This window comes from Dermacentor variabilis, chromosome 1 (assembly GCF_050947875.1).
Source record: "Dermacentor variabilis isolate Ectoservices chromosome 1, ASM5094787v1, whole genome shotgun sequence".
Taxonomy (NCBI): Eukaryota; Metazoa; Arthropoda; class Arachnida; order Ixodida; family Ixodidae; genus Dermacentor; species Dermacentor variabilis.
Window position 1 is genome coordinate 159,546,804 of NC_134568.1, and position 25,981 is coordinate 159,572,784.

Genomic DNA, 25,981 nt, shown 5'->3' on the forward strand with positions numbered 1-25,981 from the left:
TGCCGCTTTCTATGCACGTGCACATTTTTTCATATGCTCTGCAGCTAAGAACTTTCTTTCTCTGCGTGCAAATGTTTCGGAAATGCTGGAAAAGATGAGGAAAGGGCCCAAGACATGCTGCTCGGTGTGAAGACTCGGGAAGGAACACCAGGGTGCTTTTCCATGCAGGACAAGATTGGGAGTAAGCTGCATGGTCGCTGTTGCAGTTAGCACAAAGTAATGTGCCATCGCAGCTGTCCAAGGTGTGATGGTCTCCAAACCTCACACAGGTTTGGCGGCCTCGGCAGCTTTGTGAACTGTGGTCATATCATTGATATTTTGAAGCACTTTTGAGAGTTCAGGATGTACGGCCTGATGGGTATCTTTACGTATCCTGCCTCAATGGTTTCGGGCAGAACACTGGATCTGAATGTTGTTATGAGATAATTGGTTGGAATTTCCTTTCTCTCATCTTTATTTGTTGGCCATTAATCACGCTCTCGTCTCTCCATCTTTCTAGAAGCCCTGCCTCAGTCAGTTGAATAAAGTCATCGTCTGAAAAGACACCTTGAACAGTGTTCATTGTGCGGTGTTGAGTTAGGATCACCAGGACATCCGTAAGTGAAGCTAGGTTGGATAGCTTTTCATTCAGTTTATCATGTAGTTCCAACACAAGGTCATCACTGGCCATCTTCATGGCTTTATACCCTGGCCCTAGAGCAACTGCGAGAAATTTTGCGACAAAAAAAGGTGAAATCATCCTCACCATCTTTTTTGTCTTGGTGTGCACTGCATGGAATTTGGGAAAAGTTACTTTTTGATTGCCAAAGAACTGAAAGACATCATCGGCAGTGGCGTAGCCAGAAATTTCATTCGGGGGGGTGGGCTCAAGTTGCAGCTCGGCCTCCTCCTTAAGAGGAAGCTTTAGCTCAGGTGCTCCTATCTAAATACATGTAAAAGGGGAATTAGTTTTTTTCTGCAACCACTGCACCAAATTTGATGAGGTTTGTTGCATTTAAAAGAAAAACTTGAATTCTAGTGATGGCTGGTTTCGAATTTTTCATTCAGGTTGTCAATTTTTTATTGAAGATAGGCCAAAATCGCACATTTTCAGCAAACGAAACTATCAAGTTTAAAACTTTAACTCAACAATGAAAAATATCACAATTCTGTGAACAGCACCTAATAGTACATCTAGAGCGGACAAAATTGATTTGTTAATCTTGAATCAAAAAAATGAAGTAATATGGAAATACGGCTTTTGCAGAACACTTGTACACAACGTAACCATTTCATGTAAGATACAAATTTACACACCAAGTTTGTCTGCTTTGACTGTTATAATATATGCCGTTTACAAAGCCGCGATATCTGTTCTTGATGCAGAGCTATTAGTTTGTAAACGTCGTGCTTCTATATTTTTTTTAGAATTTTAGATTTTTTCAACATATCTTAAGATTCAGGCCCTAAATCGAAATTCCACTTGCAAGAGACACTAGAATTTAACTTTTTCAAATGCAACAAATTTAATTAAAAGCGATCCAGGGGTTATCTCAGAAAAACGTTTCTGCGTTTTTCATGTATTTGAATAGGCCGCGTCGGAGTTGGGCCCGAGCTAAAGCTTCCTCTTAAACAATTTGTCAAGGGATCAAATACATGAACAACTGCACTGCCATTGCCAAAGATGCTGCAAACGAATTCTTTAACACTACGCAATGTCAAAGAAAGTAAAATATGTATTTTTTCATAAAAGAATATACTCGTATGTGCCAAAAATTGTGCCCAAGATAACTGATATCAATGCTTCCATTTTTTTTGTCTACTTAATAAGTAAAGAAAATATCAAACGAACTTTACAACTATATCAGTTCGAAACCAGCAAAGCAGTGCATGCAGCTGATATGAAAAATGTAAAGGCCATGAAATGAACAAGTTGAGGACAAATATGTTAATGAAACTGTCGTTCAAGAACCGCTTGTTCACATTCTTGTACATATGCAACAACCAGTGAAAAATCTCAATGACATTGTCATTCGTTACAACGTATTATGCAGGAGAAGCTGTCACCGGTCGGGTATCGTGAGTAATTGCACCGAAATTATAGTTGCAACAAAGAGTACATATAAAAAGCAGGAGATCTGCAAAATATACGAGGGCGAGGCAAATGAAAGTGAGCCAATGCGAATATATGACAAGCGGGGTACTTCATTTAAAAGTAGTCTCCATGAGCATTTAGACATTTGTCCTATTGACTAACGAGTCGCGTGATTCCCGTCTTATAAAACTCCTTGGGTTGCTGCTTCAAAAAGTCTGCAACTGACTCTTTCACGTCATCGTGCGACACGAATCTGGTTCCCTTGAGCTGTTTTTTCGGTTGCCCCATAATGTGGAAGTCGCAAGGCGACAGGTCTGAGCTGTATGGCGGATGCTGCAGCGTTTCCCACTTGAACTTTGCCGGTTTCGTATTAACCATATCAGAGACGTGGGGACGGCCATTGTCGATGAGCAAGATGACCCCCTTCGTCAATTTTTTCCACGTCGTTTGTTCTTGATTGCGAGACGCAGCCGTTCCAGCGTTGTACAATGTCGGAAACAATTGTTAGCCTCTCAAGATTTAGCAAATTCTATCGGTAATGGTCCCCGACATTCGAAAAAAAAAGTAAACAACACCTTCTCGGCGGAAACGACGGCATTTGCTTTCTTTGGGCGTGGTGAATTCGAATGTTTCCACTGTAAGCTTTGCCGTCGTGTTTCAGGCTCGTAGTAGTGGCACCATGATTCGTCCCCAATCACAAGTGCAGAAAAGAAGTCGTCACCCTCATTTGTTACCGGATCAGATGAGTCAAGGCAGCGCTGAACTGCTCCGCCTTCTGGTGGCGGTTTAAAATCTTGGGCATCCATTGCGCACACAAGAGCCGACAACCGCGATGTTCATGAATTATGTGACTCCCGGTACATGGGCCTTGGCGCGAAATCCAGCCTGAGTTCGCAATGTTCGCGGTGAAATGACTTTTTGGGCGTGAAAAAGACCCATTCTAGACAAAATCCAGAATGATTTCCGGCGGGGGGAGGGGGGGGTGTTGCTTTGGTCGGCGGTGCATTCACAGCACGAAAAAATTTCAGGGGGGGGGGGGGCTGAAGCCCCGTAAGCCCCCCCCACTTGCTACGCCTCTGATCACCGATGCACCTTTCTTTTGAGGACGACTGGAAAATAGAAGAAATAGTTCTGCCATAGATATATGCATGTGTTCAGCAGAGATGCGAGCCACCCACCTAGGAGCCCAACAAGGGGATGCTACAGGACTATGTTCTGTGCACGCTAGTTCAACAACTCTACAATAACTCAATATGTACAACCAAGGGTGGTAATGACACATAAGGTTAACCCTTGCCACCTGGAAATATGGAAGTGAGGAGATGCAAATAGAAGATAGGAAAGATGTAAAATTAAGAGAGTAAGAAAAGGGTTGGAGAGGAGGGACAGGAAAAGGCAATTACCGATTTACTTCGGGTGCGTCAGTCCAGGGATGGCAACTTCGTGAAGTAGAGGCCAAAGATGTGTGTTGCCTTTGCCGAGAGGCCATAAAGGTCCAAACACATGGCATCCGCTCAACCCTCAGGTTCCCCTCTTTTCCCCGGGCACGGCTAAGCCGTGCACAGCTACACACTGGAGGGTCCAACTCCCATGTGCTCAGCTCCATGGTGTTGCAACACACTAAACGCCTGCTGACAAAGATGCAGATACCCTAGTGGGGGTGCACACGTGCGTGGAATGTGCGCATATGTGCACATGTGCAAATTTTTTAGTCTTTCCTCCCTTAATTACATCAACTAGCAGCATTACTATGCTGTTCATGCAACCTTCAGAAGCTTGAGACAAGTGCAGTTGTCTCAAGTTGGAGAGTGTGCTCGGAAACATTAAATGAATAAGTTGTTCCCAGGTTCTCAGCTGTTACCGTTTTAATGTGGTTTTTTTTTCTCTCTCCCTTTGGGGGGAAGGGGGGCTACAGGAAATATAAAACATCCCCATATGATTGTGCCTCTGTGCATCTTCGAGCAGCACTCAAAAATGCTTCTAAAGACTGAAGACCGCATTGTCTTACATTGTTTTCTTTCATTTTTGTCCTATAATTTATGACAACCACAAGCCAAAGTATCATAACCAGGCACATCAACAAGAATCACGGTGATTCATGTATCTTCAAAAAATGATTGGTAAGTTGAGTTCATGATAGGTGCATGCTTTGTTTTGGTCTTGTCAACACAACTAACCACACTGTCTTGGCTCAGTTTCTAGCCAACCCTTTGCATTTCATGCAAAAAGTGCAGCGTCAGCTCTCAGCCACTGCTTTGCTCAAGAACAATGGCAAATGATGGTGATGATGTGTACTGCGTCACACTGCCTCGCTTGTCGCAAGCGATTTGGATTGCGTGGCCCCTTCACTTGCGATTTTCTTTGCACCTAAGTTGTTTAGTGGCGGGAAACAAATGCCGCAAGTTTTTCTGGAAGGGTATTTTAACAATGTGCACTGACTTAAATATTTGCCTTTAGTGTCCCTTAATGCTTGGTTCATGTTATGTGAAACCACCTGGTACAGTCAACAGCTACTTTAAAGCAGGAAGGTTGAACTAAATATCCCATGAGGATACCCATGAATACTTTAATAATAACATTAATTGCTCGGCAGATTTGAGGATTCCAGGAAATTAGCACTCTATACCTCCAAAACAGCCCGTTTAAAGCACTCACCATGAACAAAACTGGCAAAAAATAAAGCCACAAGAAGGTTGGAAAACAGTGTTGTTGCCATGCCAATGCAATTTAGTAGGCTGTATGGAGATAGCAGATACCTGCAAACAAAATCATACGTCAGCTAGCTTCATAAAACAGCTAGTTTCTTAATGCAAAGGTTCAGTGTTGCTAAGGTGCACTTACACTGCCAGCACAAGTTTTGGGACTGCACCTGCTGAATTCATGGTGAGTGTAATATTCCTAGAACTCTTTGCTTTCTTGGCCTGGGCCTCCTGTTCCACCTTTAAAATCAAAAGCCAAGGCAAACTGAGAAAGAGTAGAAAAATCTAGACTTGTTCTACACACAATAAATACAGCTGTTTTACTTACCAATCCTGCAAAACTGTGTACAATTCTGTGCATACTCATGCAAAACATACTCAATCCTCTGCAAATATGCTGGAAACTAATAGTAAAGGGCTTACAACATGTATGCTATGATACAGAGCTGCACCACCCCCCCCCACCCCGCCCCCCAATCCAAAAAAGAAAAGCACTAGAAATATGGCAAATGATTTTGCTGGCAGAGTGCACCTGTAATTTGATATCGACTTCTGTGCACCCCTAAAGACAACGCACACCTCAAAACTAGTCATGCATATACACAAAGGGAATCCCAAAACCATCTAATGAACAGCTATTAAATGTTATAGGAAGAAAAAAATAAATTAATGTTCAGAGCATATACACAGAACCTTTACTTTGTACCAGTTGGAAAATAACCCCTGCAATAAGACAGTCATAACTTACATCACTCGTATACAGAATATAATGCAAACAAGATGATTAGCGGTGGGTGAATATCAACTTCTTCAGATTCGAACCAAATACGAATAGTAAGTATCGAATATCAAATAGTCAAATGCAGATGCATATATTTACAGAAGGAATATTTATTTCACTAAATTTAGGTACCACGCTTGCACCAACTAGTGCAAGAAAGAGCTAAATATCGGGGACAGAGGGCATCTTTAAAGCCTTGTTGCACACAACCTTTCCAAGAACAGACAGTTCTATAAGAGCAGTTACAGTTCACTATATTCAGCCCAATGTATCCTAACAATGTGCACACAACGGCTTGGCAGAATGCTAGAGGGAATGCTAATGTGTGTGCACACAACACTCACATCAGCAGGGGAATGTAAAACGCTGCCCACATTGAGCTATGAAGTGGATTGAGCAGAGGATGAGAGTGCATCTACTTGGTTTACTAGTCATTTTACAGGCAAGCTGAGAGTGCATAGCTGGCATCTTTGGGAGACGCGTTTGTTCAGAGGAAGCTTTAGCTCGGGCCCAACTTCGATTCCGCCTATTCAAATACATGTAAAATGCATGAGATAATGAGATAAACACTGGGCTCATTTCAGTGAAATTAGTTGCATTTGAGAGAGAATGTTAAATTCTAGTGACTGTTGGAAGCAGAACTTTCATTTAGGGCCCAAAATTTCTAAAAGGAGCTTTCAAAAATTGGTAAGTTTGAAAAAAATGGAAGCCCAATGTTTACAAATTTGCAGCTCTGCACTAAGAACAGATAGTGCAGTTCTGTAAACTGCATCCGTTAGAGCATCCAAAGCAGTAAAATATGATTTATCAATTTACATCTTACATGAATTTGTTACACTGTTTGCAAGGGTTTTGCAAAAGCCCTCTCACAAATTAATGGTTTATTTGAGAGCCATATATAAAACATCAATCTCGTGCACATTAGATGCACTAATAGATACAATTTACAAAAGTGTCATATCATTTTCTGTTGCTGAGTTACAGAATTGTAAACTTCATAGTTTCGTTTTCTGAAAATTTCTCGTTTTCAACTATATTAAAAAATTGATGGCCTAAATTGCAGATTCACTACCAACAGTCACTAGATTATAACTTTTTATTTTAATTGCAACAAACCTCATCAAATTTGGTGCAGTGGTTGCGGAGAAAAATGATTTCTCCTTTCCCATGTATTTATACAAGGAGCCCCCAAGCCACCGGTATGTGTGAAATGTGAGCGGAGCGGGGCTACAAACAACACTCTGCTAAAACTCTGGAGGTTTCCAAAAAACAATAAATAAATGGTCACCGAAAGTAGGTGAGACATAGTGGGGAAAAAAAACCCAACAACCTGCTGGATGACTTGTGTGCTGCATACAAATGTAAAAGAGCCCATTGCAAGCAAAACATCTCTGGTCGCAGCTTGAATGAATGAATAAAGCCTTTATTTTAAGGAAGGGGACGGCTCTAGGCCGCTGATGGGGATTAGGAGGGAAGGGAATGTGGGTACCCAGACTGTTGGCTGAAACACTTCATCTCAGTCTGGGATCTTCCGCTTTATGCAGGCTCAGGTGCATGTTCAGTTCCGCCGCTCTCACATGGGCTGATCGACCCCCTCTACACTACTCGAAACAGGCCACTTTGTCTGCCATATGTCGCAATGGCTTTCTGTGCTTCAGGGTTAGTTTGCATTGTAATTCCTAGTGTTCGAAGCTTAAAATGTAGAAATGTTACAGGTCTACACTGCCAAAAAGACCTAAATGACAAAATACAAGCAAAACTCACAATTAGTTGCGTAGGCTTCTGTCACGAAACCCAAAAGAAAACTTGCATTATCCATTGTTTCTGCATTGCTTCGAAAACATTTATCCCTTCTCTTTTGATAAATTTCAACGCTTTGTTTAGCAGACAGGGAACAGTAACAATACTTTGTTACTGTTGCTTGTTGCGAAATATTTGGTTAATGTCGATATTAGTAAATTTCAAATAGTTAATTTCTGCATATAAATATGAATAGTTAGTGTATAATATTTGGTTTGTATTTAAAACTGACTGTTTATCAACCCTTAAAGATAATACCAAAATTAACCACACACAAAAGTAATTAACAAGGTTGTCTGCTTAAAAAAAAATGCACTTACCATATATAAGACACACTTCTTTGCACCAACTGCCAGAAGTAAGGCTGTCACCAAGTCACATGCCTAGAAGATTTGACCACAGTAATATAAATTATACTTTCCTTAAGGGACACTGATAAAAATTATAAATTTGGACATGCTGATTACTCTTTAAAGGACCGCTCACTATGCCCCACTGCAAATTTTGGTTCTGCACTAGAAGTCAAAAAGCAGTATCCAAGGGGTGCTCTACTGCAAGAATTTTAAAACAGCAGCGATTGAAGAGGTCCCTGAAAAGATTTTTGGCATACCTAAGAGTATCGCCTATATAACAGAGCATCTTTCATGGAAAGCTTTGACAAAAATTTCATGTCAGCGCACTATACTAAAAGAGCTACAAATGGTTAAACCCTACACTACACTCAAGCGACAATGTTCCCCCTCTCCTTTTATTCCATGTGGCCATGGCTATATTCTTGAGCACAACGTTGTGTGTTCTGTGACGCGAGTATAGGCAGCATCCATGCACGGGATGTTTTTGGAAAGTGGCGCCTTCATGCGGCGGCACCACGAATGTAATGGCATGTGATGGCCAGGCGCAACAGGCATAGCCACCAGCTATATGAGATGACCAATTTTTAAGTTTTACAGAATTTTTAAAAATTGCCTGTGGCAGATAGCGTAGTCGTAGTCCTTGAACTGAATTACTCGAAGCGGAAGACATTACTCGGAAGAGAAATCTAAATGCATAATTGACTAATTTACAAGGACACTAATCCCGTTTTTAATTATGTTACGGCACATATTGCCATTTAAAAGCTGTAGCTGGTGAGTTTGCTAGGCAACTTGTAATGAATTTTCAGGATGACATCAGTTTCAAGATATTTCCCAAAGTGTGTGATGAAATACATGAGTGTCCCAGCTACTTTTGTGCTCCTATGCATAAAAGAGCGTTTTCCTTAAAAAGTAAGTGGAACAGTGAATTTTTACCGCTAGTTTGATGGCACATATCTCAAAACTTGCGTCACCCTCGAAATTTGTTCTAAGTGGATATGCCACGCAAACTCACTGGCTACAATTTGTAAATCGCAATGTGTAGCTAATTAATTAAGTAAAAGTTTGCAAGTCATTAATTACAAAGATAATTAGTATATTCTTTCTTAATTATTCAGTTATACATTTCAATTTGTTGTGCGAGTAATATACACTGCTACAAGCAATCCAGCTCAAGAACAATTATGCTACCTGCCACAGGCAATTTTTAAATCTTCTGTAAAACTTAAAAATGATCACCTCGTAGGTTGGTTGATTATGTTCCATACACCCTGCTGTTTTATGTTGCCGAAATGCCCCGTGGAACCAAATCCGAACAAATATGCTGCACTTTTGCTTGCATAAACACTAAATACATGACAGAAGCTGGTGGAACCATTGAATTCCGTCAGTTTTCATCGTGACTAACAGGATAGAATGGTGGAAAGCTTCGATATGTGCAGTCTGCAGGACATAGTACATACGTTTTCGACATGTTTTGCTTTTGTCTAGTTGTGATATAACATAAATAAAGCAGCCGTTCACTCGCAAAAGATTGAGGTTCCATATAAATTGTGTCTTCACCTGCACAGTTGTAACTGCTCCAGAGCTTGGACAGTGAAGGTGAACATGCGGATTTGTAGTCATCATTTTGCCGTTCTCTCAACTGCTCAGCCTTTTTCCTTTAAAGTGTATTTGCCTTCCTCACGCTTCTTAGCTCTGGTTGTTCCTGGTACACGACTCTGTGTGCTCTGCATCGACCGTGAACCCCAACGCAGCGATGTGTTTACACTCGGTGTCGGAACCAGCCTTGCACGTGCATCTTCGATTCTCGTTGCAACAAACAATGTGAAATAGATTAAGACTGAAGATTGGGCTCGTTTCTAAGACATTAAGATCAGCGAAGCAATACAAAAAGAAAAGTGGGGGGGGGAGAAAAGAAAGAAAAAAAAGATTGAAAACGGACAGAGAATGGGAACGTACAGACATGTACGATCAGCGAAGCATCACAAAAAAGGGGGAGGGGGGCACATACCGTATTTACTCGAATCTAACGTGCACTTTTTCCCCGATAAAACGGGTCCAAAAATTGCATGCACGTTAGAATCGAGTACGACCCTAAATCTGCGTTACCATATCGCCATCGGCATTCGAAAAATGGTCGCCTCGCACGCGTTTTCAGCCTAGCTGCCGTAGCTTCCTCCATGTGCATACCTCGATGTTGTACGTATAACCAGGCGCTGGTGTAACCTAGTCCACCGGCTATCTTCTCGTTTTCTGCGTTTATTCAATCAGCATGGAAGCGCCAACTGCGAAGACACGTCGAGTCCACCATGATGCCACATTTAAAAGCAATGTTATCATGTACATGGAGACGGACGGAAGTCGGGCCACATCACGGGCGTTCGGAGTTCCCGAAACTTGCACGCCGGACTGGCACAAACAGAAGAATATTTTCGCCAGCAAAGCAACAAAGAATGGTTTCAGTAGACTGAAGCAGGGCCGCTTTGCCGAAATAGAAGAGCTGCTTGCGGAATACGTGCAAGAGCAGCGAGCGGCACAGCGACCTGTGACGACTAGAGTGGGCTAGGCTGCAGCGCCACCGGCACCACGTTTATATGCTGCTTGTTCATGCAGTTCTTCGGCTTCCTTGCTGTACCCCCTCTTTGCGGCATCACATGGCTTGGAACTGCTTCGGCTGACTTGGCTCCCTTTGCGGTCGAGCATGTGGATGTCACCGAGTGCTTGCCCAGGAACTGCTCTATCGCTTCCATATGCGATTGCCTCGGCACGTCCCTCTTCAAGCTACAGCATGCCAGTCACCCCGATGTCCTGTCCTTTGATCAGCCAATCATCGACAACTCTCGGTCTGTGACGTCAACAGCCGACGGTGTATAAATGGTCAGCGCGTGGATCGACTCTTCAGTGGGCTAGGCTGCAGCGGCACCAGCACCATGTTTAATCGCTGCTTTTCTTCATGCAGGTATGTTACTATTCTGATGCCGAGTGTATCCGATCTGATGATCGCTTTCTGCTGCTGCTCCATCACCTTCACTTTGATGTTATTGCAACCTCTCCAGAACGTCTTTTGCCTCGTCGGTGTAGGATACCGAGCAGTATGCGTATGGCTCTCTGTGGACCAAGCGTCTCTCGTTTTCTTCGATATTCCTTCGGTAACCACATTAGGTGCCCAAAGTAGGCATTCGATTGTGGCCAACATGTTTTCCTTTGAGGGTTTTTTTTACTTCAGTGCCCACGCCCCACAAAAAGAAAGACATTGTTGCGGCGCAGCGAATTGTTGCAGGGTGAAAGTTCGATTCTGTTACTTCTTCTTTTCCGGAAAGTGATGGGCTACGGGACTCTGATACTCTTATTATATTACTGCGATAGCAATTATATGGACACTTCAGGCGCATTCCTGTCGCCGCTGTAGTGTTCCGTGTAAACTCCAAGAGCTGAAATCGAAAGTTTGACGGATGCTCATGTGGCCGGAAAAATACATGTTTCATAAACGCAAAAAGACTGCGTGATTTCAAGGGCTGAACGACGACTACTAATACAAGCAAGAATATAGGAGTGCAATGCTAAGATTCATATGCTGGAAAATGATACCTTCTATGCCCGTCGCTGACTAGAGTTCCTGTGCCCTGCTGAATTTGCTTCAATTCCGCTACACGCTAACTTTCAAGCAAGCGTGAGAACACGAAATAACGACGTCGTGCACCTCGCCAAGCTGGAAAGGCTGCGACCATCGTGAAACGGTACGTCCCGAAGTTTACCAAGAGAGGCTGTACACAATCTTTCTTCCTATAAACCTGACAAAGGGGAACACTGTTCTGAGCCTTGGTCTAAACTTCAGAACAGGGCCCACACGAGATACGAAGTAGCTGATTTGTGCTCTTGATAAAGGCTCTAAGTCAAGTCGATGCCAATAGACGTGACGAAGCTCGCACGCGTGTTGTTAACGTGCCTTCTAGGCTCCAAACCCTTCTTCAAACTCCGCGTTGTCCCTAGAGGAACATGAGGCTATCGACTGGCTTCGGAGTAATCCTGACATCGTAATTCTTCCGGCTGACAAAGGAAACGCAGCTGTTTTGCTTGATAGTGGTGACTACACCAAAAAAATGCTGGCACTGGTTAGTGAAGCCAATACCTGTAGTCACCTGACGCACGATCCAACAGGAAAACTGCAAATAAACTTTCATAAGCTTCTAGCTGACGACTTCCATTTGGCCCCGCCCCAGCATAAGTCACTCTATTACCAGCTACTTTGTCGCAACTGATAAGCTCCTGCACTTCATGGCCTACCAAAGAAAAACAAGCAAGGTGTTCTTATGCAGCCCATTGTCAAATACACTCACTCACCTCTGCACAAGCTTTCTGGTTCCTTACACCGGATCATGTCGCCATTTGCTGGAAAAAGCGGCGTTCAAGTAGGCAATTCTGGCGACTTTATTTAACAGGTACGGCATGTTGTTTCTGCTCATGATGACGTCATGGTCTCACTTCAAGTTAAGTCACTATTCACAAGCGTTCCAGTAGAACTGGCTCTAAAGGTCTGTATCGCCGCCCTCGAAGTTGACGGGTCGCTGCCCGATAGGTCTCCGATTGACATTTCGGACCTGTCCCGTCTCTTTAAGTTCTGTTTGTCGATTATATACTTCGTCTTACAACAGAATTTTTACCTGCAAACGCATGCTACGGCCATGGGTGCATCAATATCAGTTTCTGCTGCGAATCTGGTCATGGAGGACGTCAGGAGTTTCCATCTTTTACCCCTTCTCCAAAGGTTTTCTTGGGATATGTAGATGATTTCTTCTGCGCAATTCACAAGGATACTCTCGCTGGCTTCACTGCTCATCTTAACAGCGTGGAACAGGCGATTCAGTTTACTGTCGAGCAAGAAGTATACGGTTGTCTACCATTTGTTGATGTTATTGTCAAGCGCGGTGACTCTGCCCTTCCTTTCAACGTCTACAGAAAGCCCACAAGTACAGGCCGGTACCTGCATTTCAAGTCGGTACATTCGCTTTCACACAGAAGTTCTGTTCCTGCTACGCTGTTCCAGAGAGCGAAAATCATTTGCACAAGACAGGAGGACTGCACTGTGATATTGGGAGCATCTGTGATATTGGGAGCATCTGGGTAGATTTAAGAACCTGTGGCTACCCTCCGTCCTTTTTCTCCTCGGCAAAGAAAGGAGTGTCACTCCCAGGAAGACAGCATTCTACATCGTCTCCGAAGAAGTGAACTGCAATTCCATATGTCCCTGACACAAGTCAGACCATCGCTCGTATAATGCATAGGTACGACGTCAAAATTGCGCATGTGCCAACCTGCAAACAAAGGAACGTTTTAGTAAACATAAAAGACAAATTGCCACAAGGAAATTTCCTAGGTGTTGTCTATGCCATAACGTGCGAGAACTGTGATTACAAGTATATTGGCCAGACAGGTTACTTCAAGAAACGTGTCAAACAGCACTAGTATGACGTCAAGAAACGGCATGTGGCCTCGAGTGCCCTTGCTGAACATATGAAATCTACAGGCCACAATGTTTACTGGGCAAGTGCACGCGTGCTGGCCAAGGAAAAGAAGTCTGCGCATGCCTGCATCGAGAATCCTTGCACATACAGACTACAGCGCACGCTGAATAGGCATGACGGGACACTTCTGACAGTGTACACTCGCTGCTTGCGTCACGTACTGAAACGTGCTTAAATACGTTGTATCTCTGTTATCGGTTTCATTGTGGACAAAGCTCTTATATGGGGAACCGAAACGTCATTAAAATTTCAGTTATCTTGGTCGGTGCACCTTTGAGCGCTTATTGATAAAACCTGAAGGGTGATAACGTCATCACCACGCGCCGCAAGCTGTACATGGGAGTGAAAGCGTAGGGGGAGGGGAGATAGGTGAGCTGACGATGGTGGATCAGTCTTGTGTGCACAAGGGAGAAAAGTGGGGAAGAAGTGCGCCGCCTTTCGTCGCACACGATGCATCAGGGAGAATGGAGGAATGAGGAGGGGGAGCTCAGGATTCTGTGATCTGTGATTGTGCAACATGCTTATTTCCCTTGTTTGATGCATTATATACAGTGACTTTTGTGTAGATACGTAGATTTATTGGAGACTGATACGTGTATATAAATATCTTGCTGCGAGCTTTTGTGTATACGTGCAATGAACTGTTTTCAGGAACACTTTTTTGCCCTTTATCAAACTGTATCTTCGCATTTGTATATTTCAATGCATCGTCACATTTCCAATGTATATTTTGCAGAGCTCCTGCTTTTTATATATGCTCTCCGTTGCGACTATAATTTTGGTGCAATTACTCACAATACACGACCGCTGACAGCTGCTCCTGCACAATACATTGGAACGAAGGACAGCTCTATTGAGATTTTTCCCTGGTCGTTGCATATGTAGAAAAATGTAAAGAAGGTTCTTGAATTACAAAATTTCATTAAAGTATTTGTCCTCAATTTGCTCATTTCATGGCTTGACGTTTTTTATATGAGCGGCATGCACTCCTTTGCTGGTTTCGAACTAATATATTCCACATTTCGTGTGATATTTTCTTTTAAATAGACAAAAAAGGTGAAAGCATTGATATCAGTTATTTCTGGCACGATTTTTTGGGCATACTAATATATTCCTTTATGCAAAAATACATATTTTACATGTCTTGACAGTGCATAGCGCTCAAGGATTCGTTTGCAGCATCTTTGGCAATGGAAATGCAGTTAGTTATCTTTGATGTATTTGATTCCTAGACAAATTCTATGATGAACAGGCCGAGCTTGGAATGTGAGACCCCCCCCCCCCCGAATGAAATTTCTGGCTACGCCACTGCATTGCACTACACTACGTTACGTTCGCTTACAATTCTTTCCGCCACAAAACTGCCGGTTATTTACCGTTTTACCTGTTGTTACGCTTCACTTCCCTCTGCTAATGCCTCAAGGAACGAGTATGTCCGCAACACCATTGTCCGTGCCGACCATGCGAGGCAGCTTGCCGGTACTTGTCTGTTGGTATCACAAGAAAATCAAAAGCTCATTTACAATCAGCGGCACCATGATGTACACTTTTCACCAGGTTCCCTTGTGCTCCTTTTGGTCCCCTTCCCGTCCTTCCTTGCTAAAAAAATTCCTTCCTTGCTACAAAGGCCCTTACCACGTCTTACGTCAAGTGACCGATGTCACCTATGAGATCATCCCCGTCAGCTCTACCATGTCATCTGGTTTCACCTCACCTGACGTCACCTGTTGATGTTGCACGGCTAAAACCTTACAATGCTCTTCCAGACGGACCCGTTTGATGCACCGGGATGGTTCTTTTTCTGCCGGGGGCTCTGTTATGATGAGGCGAAGAAGAGAGCAACAACAGTGCTGAAGACGATTAAAAGTGAACGCATCCTGGCTGGGCTCTCTTTCGTTTCCACGAACGTTCCCTCATTATAAATGTATTGCAAATAGTTTTATATGTGTAACAATATATACATACACATCCATTACTGTGCAGTCATGTTTCCTTGTTTTTCTTGGTTTATCTCCTAGATTATTAGCAATATATAAATTCATTTTGTTCCTTTGTTGGATTGCAGACTGTTGATGTTATATAATCATTGTATTCCTATTCAATTACTGTAATGCTTGTATTTTCATGTGTATTTCAATATAGAATTAGTCTTGCTCATTTCTGTGTAATCTTCAACTACCAGCTGTTTGATTAATTACTTCTAATATGTTGATTTGTATTTTCCCGCTGTTTTTACCTTCGTTGCTAATCGTATACTCTACATTTTTATCCATGTTAAAACAGGAAGTCCCCCTGACAGTTTTTACATTGGGACCTCCTCCTGTATTACATTTTCTTTGTAATTGTAACAATGCCTAATAATAATAAACTGATTGACTGAAGCATTGATTTGCCATGTGTTATGAAATTCTTAGGCTTTATGCTTTCTTGTGTGTATAGAAACAATCAATTGTGCATTCTGTATTTATTGCCATTCATTTGCTGGTGTTTCTTCCACCCCAATGCATATCTCCCATGTTTTGATGTTCTTTTTTTAAACAGTTAAACCTCGATATAATGAATTTCACTACAACTAAATTCTCGATATAACAAAGTATTTAACTTTACATAACCTCTTGTCCATAGAACACCATGCATTTAGAACTTCAATATAACTAAGTGCGTTTGCATGAGATTTCAATATACCGAAATTTCACTGCTGCCGCAAAGGAATGCCAAGACAATAAATCGAAATTTCCGCAGACACAGATGGTCAAATGATTGAATTACAGGCAGCTGCTTGCAAACGTACCTCTCAAATCGCTTGAGGTGTGACAAGATTCACCACTGAAGTGGAGCTGCATCATGTTGCGAAGTTCGGCAGTGGTGCGACACAGTCACGCGTACTGACTTTCCTGCTTTTTTGCAGCTTGTCTACACGGTGGCTGGAGGCTGCACTGCAAGCTTGGTTTCAGCACTGGACAAGACTGCACTGTCAAGGGGCGGATCCTAATCTACCAAGAAAGAAATTGTCATCGCCGACTGCTATCAGCCTGGACCTGCTACCGAGCATGCACCGACATCACCCCCACCTGGATCAATTATAAAAGGACCTTGCTACAGCTGGAGACGCTTAGTTTGGCAGCGGTGCGACACCGTCACGCGTATTGACTTTCCTGCTGTTTGCAGGTAAGCAAAGTTTTCTGTACGTGTTTTTCACGCCCATTTTTTTTTGCATTGCAAAGTGTTACCAGTTTTCAGGTGTGTTACCAGCTTCCCTTTTAAGAATTGCCGCCCCCGAAGGTAAAGCGCGAGGATACAGATGACCTCGACAGTTCACTACAAGAGTTGATAAATTTCAGAAAGAAAGTTCTTGCTGAATTCAAAGCGCTTAAGAAAAATGTTCAGTATTGTAGCAATACCTGTGATACAGTGGCTGAATGTCAGAGGGAGGTCAAAGAACTGATGAAAGAAATTAAGTCACTGAAGACTAGCCACCAAGCTCTTGAACTGAATCGAAGACCTCGAACGCTATTCTCGAACAAACAACATTGAAATTAAGGGCGTCCCTGCAGACTATGAGCCATTTGAAGCCGTCGCGAAGTTGGCCGAGTTGGTCGTGTACCAACGCAGATAGCATGTACGAAGCATTCATTGTGGATGTTAAAGCTATATATAAAACATTTTCCAGATATCGTAATCAGAAAATGTGAGAAATCTCGAAAACCTTGGATAAACACTTCCCTTTACAAGCAGATAAATTTGAAAAACCGCATGTACTGGGAATTTGTGAAAACTAAAGACATTGACAAACTTAAAGCCTTCAAGGGGTTTAGAAATAAGCTCAACGCTAAACTAAATGCTGCGAAAAAAGAGTATTACCAAGCCTATTTTAACGATGTGGTGACCGACTCTGCTCTGTTCTGGAAGCGACTAAACAGTCTCATAAAACAGACCGATGTTTCTAAAGTTAACAGCATGCTTGTGAACAACCGCGTTGTCCGCGCAGATCTTTCAAATGTTTTGAATGATCATTTCATAGCTGTTGGAGAGCCTACAAGTTGCAACAGAACAAGCATACCCTCGATTCATAAAACAGCACAATTTTCTGGTAGTACGGTGTTTTTTCCCACAAGTGAGAATGAAGTTAAAAATAAGTTTTACAGTCTAAAAAATTCCAAATCACGTGATGTAAATGATGTGCAAGTTAGACCAACCAAATTCGTTATAGACATAATTGCGCCCATTTTAGTTGAAACCTACAACTTATGCTTAGAAAAGAGCTGCTTTCCAAAGGAGATGCAGATTGCAAAAGTGGTAGCAATTCACAAAGGTGGAAATAAAAACGACCCAAATAATTTTAGGACAATTTCCATTTTGCCTGTCTTTTCGAAGGGCTCAGGAAAAATCCTACACAAGCAATTGTACGGTTTCTTAGACAAACGCTTGCTCATCTCGACATCACAGTATGGTTTTCTCAAAGGCAAATCAACGGAATTGGCTTTACTAACACAAAAAGAATTTATAGCTACAGCGTTTGATGCAAAAAAACTGGTCTTAGGTATATATTGAGATTTCACGAATTCATTCGATACTGTTTATCATATTACACTTTTAGCTAAGCTTGAACAACACGGAGAATGTGGTCACGCAAACAAGCTTTTGTCTTCGTATCTGCAACATTGGTCTCAGTACGTTTGCCATAATCATTCAAACTCAAAAATAAAACCTATCCCACATGGTGTGCCACAAGGGAGCATTCTCGGACCACTTCTTTTCATTGTTTACGTGACTGATCTTTTTTCGACCACTGAAAATATCAAATAGATAGGCTATGCAGACGATACCACCATTTTTTTCAGGGGCACAAATCCGGACACTCTCGTCAATTATGCAAACATTGTGCTCCAGGATATCGCAAACTGGTGTGATAGAAACTATTTAAGAATTAATGCTAAAAAAACACAAGCGATCATGTTTCACCGAAAGCATAAGGCCCTAGATCTTGAAGACAGGTTGTACTTAAAAAGTGAGGAAATTAAAATTTTAAACGACGTTAAAACACCAGGAGTTATATTTTCAGAAAATCTGCTTTGGAATAAACATGTGGAATCTTTTTGCGGAAAGCTAAACAGAATAACGGGACTGTTACATAACACCGACATGTCTTGCCTACCACTGTGAAACAAACTGTATAAAACTCACTTTTTCTTTCTACACTAAATTATTGTCACCTAGTCTGGGCAACTAACATCAAAACAAAACATCGCTAAACTAAAATTATGTCAAAAACGCGCAATTCGTGCTGTAGCTAATCTTTCCTCCAAAGAACACACGTCTAAATATATTTACGAATACAAAATAATGCCGGTTGAATTCATTTATTCATTTCGTCTAGCATGCCTGTACAGAACAATGTTGAGAACAGGAAATGTTGATTATGTAAATTTGTTTAACCTGAATCGTTGCGAAATTCCCTATAACACGAGACATGTCGACATTTGGTTAACAAGCTTTTGTCGTACTAATTATGGACAGCAATCTGTATCCTACCACATAGCTGATCTACTAAACACCCTAACTACAAGTGGATTAAACCCGGATACTGTCTCTCCTCATTCTTTTTTCACTTATTTCCTCTAGCAAAATCCCGCTGTGCGATTCCTATACTTGTATGTGATAATTGTATACATATTAGTACGTATATTGGTATTAGTATACATTAGTATTAGTGAATCTATATATGTATGTATGCACATATGCGTATGTCGTCTATGTATGTCAAGTTTGATGCGTCTGATGTATTCAATGTTGTTTTCATTTTCTTTTTAGCTGCATTGTCACAGCTTATTTTCTGAAATTATTTCGTATGTACTTCATTTTTTTTTTTTGTTCTGCACAAGAAAAGAAAAATTACTGCCTGTACGTCCATGTTATTTCTTTTTTTCTTCACATTTCCTGTAAAGTGCCTAAACTTATGTTGTTATGTACCCATACTACTGCTGCACACTGTCGAATTGTACCATAGGGGACTGGGTTTAGCCAAGCTGCAGTAATGCAGCTTTTCCTTGCCACCCCCTTTCTCTCTTGAGAGATGAAATAAAATTTTGATTTGAAGTCCAAGTGCAATAAGATCCTATCGCCCCACCCCCCTCCCCTGCACTGTGTGCTTTAGGTGCAAGTGAAAGTGTGTGAGGGTGAGGCAAGAAAGATGGTGGCTTCACAAGTGCCACCTTCCCGTCCCGCACATCCAAGGGGAAAGACGGGGACAGGAGCCAGCTTGCGGTAGTGCGATCAAGTACGCATAAGGGGGCAGAGTGGGGGGTAAGTTGGCGCCCCTCTCGGCTGTGGCTGTGCATGGCTGTAAGCGTGGTTGAGCGCTTGCACAGCCCCACATCCTGCTTTAGAGGTAATCTGCCGCATGTGCAAACAGTGGACGTGCCGCCGAGATGGCGTGGCACCATGTAAGCTGTCTTGCCGCACATTTAGTATTGGAGGTTGCCATAATCTCAGAGTTTGGGTGACCCGTTGGAGAGAGAGGCAGACGAAGCATTTGCTCACCACCACCGGCACTCTTCCCAATAGCGTCGTCCTAGTGCGGGCAACGCTATCAGCCGTGGCGGCGAAGTGCACGTGGAAGTGTGGCTGGCTTCGCTTAACTCTTTCCCTACCACAGGGAAAATAGGTTTTTTGTAGGCTAGGCCCGATATTTCTTCTGAAGAAACTACTGCACTCAATATTTTATGTAATACATAAACAAAAGCACAATGAATGCACTTTTCATGCATATTAGTTTTATTAATGAGATTGATGTCATAAAAAAGATATAAATTGCTAGAATCAAGATTGTGGGATAAAATTGAACAAAGTTTGTAAAGACATGCTTGTATCTACTAAGAAAAATATGCAACAAAAATTATGAGATATACAAAATGTATTGCCGTCTAATAGGCACCCATCTCCTAAAAAATCAAAGATTTTAAGTGAACAGGTATTCCGCTACAAATATTTAACTGCAAGCACTACAGTTGGGCATGCCAGGCTGCCGCTGCCGATGTTCCGGGCTTGTTTGCATAGTTGTTGCTCTCAGAGTCAAAGTCCGACGAAAATAAGCATGCTCAGACTCACTGATGCTCGATCCATCAATAACATCAGCCGCAGCCGCAGTGAAATCACGAGATCCGCTATCTTTCAAAGCGCAAATGCGCCGTTCCAGGAGGCAACCATTTTTGCTTTCTGCTTTGATGATCCTGAAACTTTGGAGCGCGTTCATAAATTACCACCTGGCGGGAAAAAAATCGAACTGCTTAGAAAACAAAAATATAGTTCTCCTTCACGACCGATATTGCAGTGTGTCCATGAACGGTGCGGGGGGTCTCGGAAGCCATGTTTCAAAGCATCGTTAGTGGGCTAACGATGCTCAATGGGTGCGGTACGGAAAGAGTTCATTTATACCACCTATAAGCTATCGTCTACATACATGGCATGAAACTATATCGTTTGTCGTCGACTCCCAAATATATCAAAATGAATTGTTTCCTCATTCAAATTTGCTTTTTCCATTGCTCGATAATTCGGAAAATTCTGCAGCCTTTTTCCGTGCAAGAAAAATCGATCGGCAACTGTGCTTATTTGCATAAAAGGTTGAATTTCAATAGAACGAAATTCCGATACAACAAAGCAAGTTGCCAAGTTTACAGACTTCGTTATATCGAGGTTTAACTGTACTTCTGACATCAGTGTTATGCTTTTCATAAACTTCTTGCACAGTGACTGGTGGAACATTCATATCCGGACGCCTTTTTTCGTTCTCTGTATGTCACTTATTTTACATAATAAATAAACGATTGTGCTTGTATTATGTTCTTGCGCCAACATGTGTTATTTTTTTAGTGAATTATAGAACTGTATTTTTTTTTCGACCATGACAAAAAGATCAGGACCAGTAATTAGACTATTTTAACCTCTTACAGATAATTGTGCATTAAGAAACAAAATACCTAGTCTCGTCGTTTTTGCGTCAAAACCACAAGCAACGTGAATAAGTGCAGGGCTTCCCGATTCTTCTAAATGACTGCTTGCTAAGACAATTGCCTAATTACACTGCAGTTTCAACTGTACAGGTCCGAACACTTCACATTTGCCTTAATCCTATATTAAAATTTCCACCGATGACAATTAGTTGTGAGGTTTGTCTTACATCTTAATCCTACTTAAATCTTGTTCAGAAAAAGCATTGCTTTGCCGAGAAATATGAAGCACATGGAGCAGCTCAGTTTCGTTTTCTTTGTCACTAAATGAAGTCATTATGACGGAAGCAGCCCTTGCAATTATGATTTCATTGTTTTGATCTCCTGATAAAATACTGCTCACGGTTTAACAGAAAGTGAACAGCTTTGCTCAGCGAACAACCAGGCGCTATGCGCAACCAAGAGTTCACGTTTATTTACGGGTGAGTGGGGGTGCAAAAGTCCAGATGTTTGTCTCTGTTTACAAGTGGCACCACTGGCACTTTGTTATGAATGTGCAGTGTTTAATTTCAGCCAAACATTAAAAAGCGGAACATATCGATGCATTCCGACAGACGGCTCTGAGAAAGAAATCGGGACTAAGACCACCCGGCCACGGCGGCCACATTTTGATGGGGGCAACATGCATAAACACTCGTTTATTTATATTTAGGTGCACGTTAAAGAACCCCAGGTGGGCAAAATTTATCCAAAGTCCTCCATTATGAAGTGCCTCGTAGTCATATTGTGGTTTTGGCATGTAATATCCAAGAATATATATATTTTTTTGACAGACCGCAGCAAGCTGCATGTTTTGATCGGCTATTTTTTCCCCTGGGCACTCATTCCATGGCAGAAGACATGCTCAGGCAGTTATTGATACATACGGAACATTAAAAGTAGTTACATGAAAGTAAAGCGACGGTTGCAGAAGTTTAGAAAGCTAGAATACAGAGGCTGCCCCACACACAACCCTGGCGTTCACATGCGCTCTCATGCACAGTTACGCCTCTTGTGGCGGGCACTAGCTCGATATGAAACTGAGGTGGCCGTTTCATGACTCGGGTAATACTTCGTTATCGCCATCAATGCTTCGCCATTCGGGTGAAACTGCAACTTTTTCTTCTTTTCTTACTTTTATGCTGCGCAGCGCATCTACAGTGGTGGTGTTGCGCCTTCCATATTGGATGATTAACTGAAGTCACATGTCATGGTGAGTGAAGTAGCGATTAGTGTGTTTTACGTCATCGCATTTGTGTGTGTGACCTTGAATCTCTGGCTGGAGGTGCAGCTTCCTCTAGAGGGAGGGAATGCAGCGTTGGGTTTGAAATTTCAGCTGTTTTCATGGCGCACAGTCCAGCCATAATTTGCAGGCATGATGGTCAGCAAATGATGTATACACTGCACGTGTCTGTTTAAAATGGCCAAACCTGGTGAGGGGCCCTTTCAGGCAAGAACTCCTCATATCCCATCGGCTGCCATCACCACTATACTATTGACATGTGTACTTCTTTATCTTTATTGGGTGACCGCGTTTCACCGTCTAAGAAATGTTATCGCTCAGCACTGGATGCGCCTGCACATATCGAAAGTTCCTTGAATGTTATTGAGGGTCTATTCATTGTCTCTTGTCACTAAACCTTGTGTAATCTGATTGCTTGCATGCGCGACGCGAATTGTGTAGAACTTTCTAGAAGACACGCGGGCCCCAGCTATTATTCTGGAACCTTCAATGGCTCAAGTATAAAAGCGGATGCGCTTGTTCCGCAGATCAGATTTCGATGATCGTCGCCCGTGTTCGCCGCTATCACTGTGCTTTGAGTGTAACCTGCTTTTATGGGCCCAAGTTTGCCCAATAAAAGTTAGTTTCGTCATTCACAGATTTGCCACTGCATTGTTCACAGTCACTACTACGTGATGCTATGGTTAACCTTTGTCACCAATCGCCTTACTGCGTGCAGCCTCATGAAGCTTCCACAAAGCCCAGCTCTTTGGAAGAAACTCTTTATTGCACTCTTCTCGCAAATGCACACAATTACATGCACACAGACAAAAGCTGTAGCAGACAATATACATTCTCATCTGGAAGTATTCCAATGTCTTGAAGAAACGTCTACAATTATTGCACTTTTGTATTTTTATAGGTACCTAAATAACATGCGTACATATGTTATTTAGATAAGCTTAACAGAGTGACATGCTTCAGGCAGTCCCAATGATGTCACATCGGAGAGCAATCAGATTGCTCATCTGAATGACATCACCCGCAAATTCTTTGTAGAATGGGTAGGGGTGGCTGAAAACACAGCGAACAGGGGGCTTCACGGACTGCTCACCATCAAGTCCCCAAGTGCGCACCTTAAGTACAGCAACACTCATTCAAATGGGCTCTAAAACAATGTGCCTAAGAAAACTACTTGTGTACAACTGCCCCACTGTGGCAATTCTGTGCATGGGAAGCAAGTGTGAGTTGTCATATAGGCTATCAAGGTTGGATAAGAATATATTGTGCAGTTTATCTTGTGTGGTATCATGAATACTGGACAAAAAGAACATGGTTATATTTTCCAGCCACCTTCATTAGGATGTGCACTAAAAAAACAATAAAACAAATTTTACTAAAGGTCACACAGAGTGAGCTATCATTTCTACTTATATCATGACTACCTCTGGGCAAACAGCCTGAAGTTTCTCTTACTAGGTCATTCATTGGGCAAGCAGAAACAGGTGTGCTGCACCTAGACCAGTTCCAGTTAGCACTTTCTCTTGGGACATCTGAAGAGCTCCAGAGCAGAGCAATTTTTCCTGCAGTGTGCACACTCTACTCAATCACCTCCAGGTACACTGTTTGACTGCCGAAAATTGTCACAATGATGTTTCCAACTATTATTACACCACCAACATTGCATGGTCACTGCTGACACTCATGTACATGGGAGAAAAAGCTAAGCCCAAGGTCTCACTCCAACACAACAGCCTTTCAGTGACACCTGCTCATGCTTGAAAGCAGGCTGTTGGCGCCGGATATTTTGCATGCTGATCAGATTTAGCAACCATGGCACACTAACTTCCCTTACCCATCTGGAAAGTGATGCTGCGATTTCCTGCACTGAGAAACATTACTGGGAGAGTGAAATGCAAGATTGGAAGCTGCCAAAATTTGTGTGTATGTGAGTGTATCGATTTCCATTGTTGCTTTTGCGATTTCCCCATGTAATGGGAATAGAAGTAGTGCAAAATTGGTATCGTTAAAAGTTTTTGCAGGGGCCCTTTAACTCTTTTGAAAACTGACAGTGCAAGAGAAAATGAAAGACTAAGAATGGGAAAAACTATTCCGCAATAGCATAGCACCACAGTGACACGGTCTTTTGTTTACAAGCGTTTGTTACAAATGTTACAAAAGCTCATGCGGAATCCGAAACTTTTTTGCTGCACTGTGGTTGTGTACTCGCGCCAACACAGAGAACAAGAAAACACGCAACTTACAATAAACAAAAGCGGTATCCATTGCTCATCAATAGCCTTCGTGACGTAGTCATACACCAGTAAGCTCAAAGGAGGCTGCAAATGTAAGGCCAACGCATTAGTTTCACAAAGGGTAGCGGGGGTTGTCGGTATTTGCAGGTTCACAACGTGAATGAACTTACCTCATGGAAAATATCTCCATCATAGGGCGACAGTTGCATGCGATGGAGGTAGAGTCCTTCAGTGACTACATTGCAATGGAAAAATGAAAGACCGTAAATTTTTTTGAAAGGTTTCTCACACACGGAGTCACACACCGACCTCCGAAGGCCGTCACCAAGCTTCCCCTTGCACTGTTGCATCGCGAGCTGAAGTACCGCGTCATACCTTGTTTAAGTTTGGTCAAGCATTGCCTTAGAAATGAAATGTGAAACTAGGTGTAGGCGTCACACAAGCATGTTACACTTTTTGCTTCTAAACATGTTCGCCTAGTTGAACAAGGTTTCTGCCTATATATGCAGCGAAATTTTGTTCCAGACATATTCTATAACTAGTGCACGAACATTAATTCGACAAGCTATAGATACATCGATACCATAGTATTGCTACGTTGTTGAAATAAAAGTCGCAGGTGCCTTCCCAGCGGCAGCAAAAATCTGGCACATCACATGCGACACACAAATGAGCAATACCAAACGCCGGTAACGCGAAAGTGTACACGCTGAGGTACAATCTATTCTTACCACGCCTCCAAGAGTTCATAGGCGTTGACACTTCGACTCTGTCGGACACTGGGCGCGCCAGAGGTGTATAAATAAGCCCTAAGCGTAAAATAAACCCCAGAACCAAGACCAGCCCACCCGAACCACACGACATGATTGTTTACTCCAGACTGCTCCAGTCCAGACCATAGAGCATGGAGGAAGGAAACTGAGAGGCCCTACCGGCCCCGCACACTCTCAAGTTCAACAAATGGCCACAGAGGGCGAAAAATCAATCGAGGCGCGTTTCAGCGTAAGCGCGCAAGTGGAGCTACTGTAATTTGGTTGAATACTTTAATTTGTGCTTTCTCTGCTAGGGGCGCTAAACATGCTGAATTTTTTAATTTACACAAACCATTGACATGAACAATCGAGGTGTCTAAGGATGTTTTTTTACCTCAGGCAAATAGGCAGTTGATTTTTTTTAATTTTATTGTTGAAGCTGCTTTTTAGTCATAGCATCAAGGTTTTTGTACTTGATTAACCACCGACAGCCGACAGCCTATTGGTATCGATGTGTTTCCTGGCCGTTGGC

General features: G+C 42.4%; 1 protein-coding gene across 2 annotated transcripts in view; it reads right to left on the reverse strand.

Annotated features, from left to right (window-relative positions):
- PIG-U (phosphatidylinositol glycan anchor biosynthesis class U) overlaps positions 1–25,621 on the reverse strand; it is a 57,702-nt gene extending 32,081 nt beyond the window's left edge. The window contains exons 1-6 of one of the 2 annotated variants that reach the window (XM_075698474.1): positions 25,429–25,621; positions 24,868–24,932; positions 24,707–24,781; positions 7,675–7,737; positions 4,916–5,013; positions 4,730–4,830 (exon numbers count right to left, since the gene is read on the reverse strand). In XM_075698474.1, coding sequence (XP_075554589.1) covers positions 4,730–4,830; positions 4,916–5,013; positions 7,675–7,737; positions 24,707–24,781; positions 24,868–24,932; positions 25,429–25,561 — 535 coding nt within the window. In that variant the 5' untranslated portion in view covers positions 25,562–25,621. Of the gene's footprint in view, positions 1–4,729; positions 4,831–4,915; positions 5,014–7,674; positions 7,738–9,270; positions 12,021–24,706; positions 24,782–24,867; positions 24,933–25,428 lie in introns of those variants that run through there. The other variant, XM_075698481.1, reaches the window with a different exon arrangement.
- Between the last annotated feature and the right edge of the window lie 360 nt (positions 25,622–25,981).